The sequence below is a fragment of the Bison bison genome, unplaced genomic scaffold, assembly GCF_000754665.1.
Source record: "Bison bison bison isolate TAMUID 2011002044 unplaced genomic scaffold, Bison_UMD1.0 scf7180017864285, whole genome shotgun sequence".
In the NCBI taxonomy this organism is placed as follows: Eukaryota; Metazoa; Chordata; class Mammalia; order Artiodactyla; family Bovidae; genus Bison; species Bison bison.
The window spans coordinates 1,685,787-1,691,399 of record NW_011494857.1 but is presented as its reverse complement, the minus strand read 5'-3'; the positions used below and the strand labels follow the sequence as shown (position 1 = coordinate 1,691,399).

Below are 5,613 nucleotides of genomic sequence, written 5' to 3'. Positions count from 1 at the left end.
TGTCTCAAAGTTTGATCTGCACAGCATTAGCTGTAATTTTAAGTGGCTAATTCTGGGAAAGGTAGGTGAGGGCGGCAGGAAGCCAAGAGTTGAGATTTCTCAGATGGAAAAGAGAATTTCACTGGGGTGAGAGCACCCCCTTGTGGTCCAATCTCCCCATTACACCTTGAGTCATTATTTTTCTTCCCATTCAGTTCAGTTCAGTCACTCAGTCGTGTCCGACTCTTCGCGACCCCATGGACCGCAGGACCTGTCCATCACCAACTCCCAGAGTTTACTCAGTCTCGTGTCCATTGAGTCGGTGATGCCATCCAACCATCTCATTCTCTGTCATCCCCTTCTCCTCCTGCCTTCAGTCTTTCCCAACATCAAGGTCTTTTCAAATGAGTCAGCTCTTCGCATCAGGTGGCCAAACTATTGGAGTTTCAGCTTCAAATCAGTCCTTCCAATGAACACCCAGGACTGATTTCCTTTAGGATGGACTGGTTGGATCTCCTTGCAGTCCAAGGGACTCTCAAGAGTCTTCTCCAACACCACAGTTCAAAAACATCAATTCTTCGGCGCTCAGTTTTCTTTATAGTCCAACTCTCACACCCATGCATGACCACTGGAAAAACCATAGCTTTGACTAGATGGACCTTTATTGGCAAAATAATGTCTCTGCTTTTTATATGCTGTCTAGGTTGGTCATAACTTTCCTTCCAAGGAGCAAGCGTCTTTTAATTTCATGACTACACCATCTGCAGTGATTTTGGAGCCCAAAAAATTAGTCTGTCACTGTTTCCACTGTTTCCCCATCTATTTGCCATGAAGTGATGGGCCCAGATGCCATGATCTTAGTTTTCTAAATGTTGGAGCTTTAAGCCAACTTTTTCACTCTCCTCTTTCACTTTCATCAAGAGCCTCTTTAGTTCTTCACTTTCTGCCATAAGGGTGGTGTCATCAGCATATCTTGATTCCAGCTTGTGCTTCATCCAGCCCAGCATTTCTCATGATGTACTCTGCATATAAGTTAAATAAGCAGGGTGACGATATATAGCCTTGATGTACTCCTTTTTCTATTTGGAACCAGTCTATTGTTCCATGTCCAGTTCTAACTGTTGCTTCCTGACCTGCATACAGATTTCTCAAGAGGCAGGTCAGGTGGTCTGGTATTCCCATCTCTTTCAGAATTTTCCACAGTTTATTGTGATCCACACAGTCAAATGCTTTGGCATAGTCAATAAAGCAGAAATAGATGTTTTTCTGGAACTCTCTTGCTTTTTCGATGATCCAGCAGATGTTGGCAATTTGATCTCTGGTTCCTCTGCCTTTTCTAAATCCAGCTTGAACATCTGGAAGTTCATGGTTCACATACTGCTGAAGCCTGGCTTGGAGAATTCTTCCCATTAACCCCAGATAATTCAGTTAGAATCAGAATCACATCTAATTCAATTCAAATGATACCTATTGGCACCATCTATGTGCTAGACCAGCGATGTCTAATTCAAACATAATTCAAGCCCCACATGTGATTTCAAACTTCCTGCTGGCCAAAATAAAAGGTAAAAAGAAACAGGTGACACTAATTATAGTGTTTTCTTTAGCTCAATAGATCCAAAATATTATCACTTCAACTTGCAACCAATATAAAAATTATTGAACTAGTTTACCTATTATTGTACTGAGCCTTTAAAGTGTTCTCAGGACAGCCCAGGTTAATGTGGACACTAGTTTTTTCATTAAAAACACTTGAGCTCTATTTAGACTTCATTACATTTACAGTTGAAGAGGTAGATTCCCATACTGAAATATTTTTCCAAAAACATTTAAAAGGTTTAGATAACTGAATTAAGGTTCCATTTTTTTTAAATCTAAGTTTGAATAGATTACAGGTTCCCTCCTAGGGGTTGGGGACATGCTGGTAAAGAAGATACACATGGTTCTTGGCCTCAAGGGGCTCATCAGATGATATAAAAGAAAGACAAAAAATAATGATAATTAATGTTATGGCAGAAACTAACAGGATAATGAGTTAGAGTTAATGGCAAACCACCATGACTCTTCAGCTAAAAATAGTTTTTACATCTCTAAAGGTTAGTCATGTATGGATGTGAGAGTTGGACTATAAAGAAAGCTGAGCACAGAATTGATGCTTTTGAACTGTGGTGTTGGAGAAGACTCTTGAGAGTCCCTCAGACTGCAAGGAGATCCAACCAGTCCATTCTAAAGGAAATCAGTCCTGAATATTAATTGGAAGGATTGATGTTGAAGCTGAAACTCCAATACTTTGGCCACCTGATGCGAAAAGTTGACTTATTGGAAAAAGACCCTGATGCTGGGAAAGATTGAGGGCAGGAGGAGAAGGGGATGACAGAGGATGAGATGGTTGGATGGCATCACCGACTCAATGGACAAGAGTGTGAGTAAACTCTGGGAGTTCGTGATGGACAGGGAGGTCTGGTGTGCTGCGGTCCATGGGGTCACAAAGAGTTGGACACGACTGAGCAACTGAACTGAACTGAAAGGCTTAAAAAGTCTGAATAATATTTTGTGACATGTGAAAACCATGCAATTCGAATTTCAGTGTCTATAAATAAAGTTTTATTGGCACACACCTTTTCATTTCCATATTGTCTGTGGCTGCTTTCCTATTACAGTAGCAAGAGAACTATGGATCACAAATCCTAAAATATTTACAACCTGGCCCTTTCAGGGTGTAGGCTGATCCCGAAAATAGAGGAGAACAGAAGGAGACATGCTTTACAGGCAGGAGTAATGTGGGAGGACTTCTCAGAGGAGGTGAAGCAGCAAAGCGTCACGAGGCATTTAGGAAAGTCCGAATATGGTTAAACCAATCAAACCAATGTTAAATATCCTGAGTGTGAATTTACTCTAGGTATTCTAGGTACCTTGTATAAGCAGATTTATGCAGTATGTGTCTTTTGTGACCGGCTTTATTCCACTTAGCATAGTGACCACCAAGGTTTATCTGTGCGGTCACATATATCAGAATTTCCTTCCTTTTTGACTGAATAATATCCCGTTGCATGTGTATACCGCATTTTGTTTACCCATTTGTTAGTCGATGGGTTGCTTCCACATTTCAGTTTTTGTGAATAATGGTGCTATGAATATGGGTGTACAAAGATCTTTTTCAGTCTCTTTTCAATTCTTTTGGATAAATACCCAGAAGTCGAATTTCTGGGTCATATAGTAATTTTATTTTTAATTATTTGAGAAACATCCATACTGTTTTCCGTTGCAGTGGTGCCGTTTTACATTCCCAATGACAGTCCACAAGGCTTCCATTTCTCCACATCTTTACCAAGACTTGTCATTTTCTGTTTTTTAGATGGTAGCCATCTTAATTGGTGTGAGGTGGTAGCTCATTGTGTTTTTTTATTTTATTTTTTAATTATTTCTTTTATTTATTTATGCTTGGCTGTGCTAGGTCTTTGCTGCCATACTCGGGCTTTCTTTAGTTCTGGAGAGTGGGGGCTACTCTGTAGTTGTGGTACCTGGGCTTCTCATTCTGGCGGCTTCTCTTGTTGCAGATCAGAGGCTCTAGAAGTACACGGGCTTCAGTAGTTGCAACACGTGGGCTCAGCAGTTGCAGTTCACAGGCTCCAGAACACAGGATCAGTGGTTGTGGTGCACAAGCTTAGCTGCTCCTTGGCACATGGGATCTTCCTGGACCAGGGACCGAACCCGCGTCCCCTGCATTGGCAGGAGGATTCTTATCCACTGCACCACCAGGAAGGTCCTCTCACTGTGGTTTTGATTTGCATTCTCCTAATGCTCAGTGACGTTGAGCATCTTTTCAAGTGCTTATTTGCCATTCTTATATCTTCTTTGGAGAAATATCTATTCAAATCCTTTGTCCATTTTTAATTGAAACTAACACTTAATCTCTACATGTTATATTTTCTTGAACAGATCTCTAGTCTTTCCTATTCTATTGTTTTCCTCTATTTCTTTGCATTGATCACTGAGGAAGGCTTTCTTATCTCTCCTTGCTGTTCTTTGGGACTCCGCATTCAGATGGGTATATCTTTCCTTTTCTCCTTTGCTTTTAGCGCCTCTTCTTTTCTCAGCTATTTGTAAGGCCTCCTCAGACAACCATTTTGCCTTTTTGCATTTCTTTTTCTTGGGGATGATCTTGGTCACTGCCTCCTGTACAATGTCATGAACACTATAATGTTAGTAGTTCTTCAGGCACTCTATCATATGTAATCCCTTGAATCTATTTGTCACTTCCACTGTATAATTGTAAGGGGTTTGATTTAGGTCATACCTGAATGGTCTAGTGGTTTTCCCTACTTTCTTCAATTTAAGTCAGAATTTTGCAATAAGGAGTTCATGATCTAAGCCACAGTCAGCTCCCAGTCTTGTTTTTGCTGACTGTATACAGCTTCTCTATCTTCAGCTGCAAAGAATACAATCCCTCTGATTTCAGTATTTACCATCTGGTAATGTCCATGTGTAGAGTTGTCTCTTGTGTTGTTGTTAGATGGTGTTTACTATGACCCTCTTAAAGTTTGCAAAACTGTTAGCCTTTGCCCTACTTCATTTTGGAGAGAGAGACATACAGTGGATGTGAGTGTTAATAAGGTATATTCGAGTATTTATTGTGCTGCTCCTACAAATTTTCTCTAGGTTTGAAGATTAAAAAAAAAAAAAAAAAAACCCAGGGCAAAAACAAAGTACATTTTCCTCTTCTGTGGCCTCACTGAATTTGTTAAATATTTATCAAGCACCTAGGGCGTGCCAGACATTAGACAAGAGCAGTGAACACAACCCTGACCTCGGGGCACTAGCATACCAGGAGCTCATCATATATCACAGGGTTTATTTGCTTCTCAGCACTTAATGCTGTGTCAGGATCTTATTTACTAATCTGTTTACTAGGTTTTACATTTCTTTTTCCAGCCGCACCTCCTTCCACCTCTGCTAGAAGAAACCCCGTGAACAGGAACTGTGACCATCTCCTTCAGTGTGTCTCCAGCGCCCAGTACATAGTGGGCTTTCCACTGACATTTCTTTAACGGTAAACTATGTGAGTAGAGACTATCTCTGTCTCCGAGCTCCATCAGGAGCCTAGAACTGGGCCGGGCACATAGTAGGTGTTCAATAAATATCTGTTGAATTAAAGAATGTAACAAGGAGCTCCTGCTTTTCTCAGCTCTAATCCTAATTTCTGGAGGAGCACCTGGCATATAGTAGGTGCTCAGTACACATAAGTTGAAAGAATGAATGTTAGATCCAAGAGCACAGGACAGACTTCTGGGTTTTGAAGACTGTCTCCTTAGCTCCCAGCTCCACGCCTGGCACACAGTAGGTGCTCAGCCAACCCGCCCCAGCGCGCACTCCCCCGGGCCTCCCTGACTGCTCCTCTGCCTGAGGGGCGGGGCCGACCGGGGTGCCCTCTGTGACGTCACAAAGGCCCCGCCATGCCTCTAGCCTGGGCCCTTCTGCTGCTCTTGGGCCTGAGCGCCCGCCGAGACTGGGGCTGCCTGCAGTGTGACAACTCGGTGCGGGAGGCCCTGAAGCAGCTGCGCCTCGCCCTCATCCCCAGCCGGTTCCAACAAGGGCAGCTGCAGGCCCGCGCTCAGGTCGTGCTGCGGGGCATGG

At 42.5% G+C, this 5,613-nt stretch overlaps 1 protein-coding gene across 1 annotated transcript in view; it reads left to right on the top strand.

Moving 5' to 3' along the window:
- The first annotated feature begins 5,432 nt into the window (after positions 1-5,432).
- The window catches only part of IZUMO2 (IZUMO family member 2), a 7,773-nt gene continuing 7,592 nt past the window's right edge, over positions 5,433-5,613 (top strand). Inside the window, exon 1 of the mRNA XM_010849724.1 lies at positions 5,433-5,607. Coding sequence (XP_010848026.1) covers positions 5,433-5,607 — 175 coding nt within the window. The remainder of the gene's footprint in view (positions 5,608-5,613) is intronic.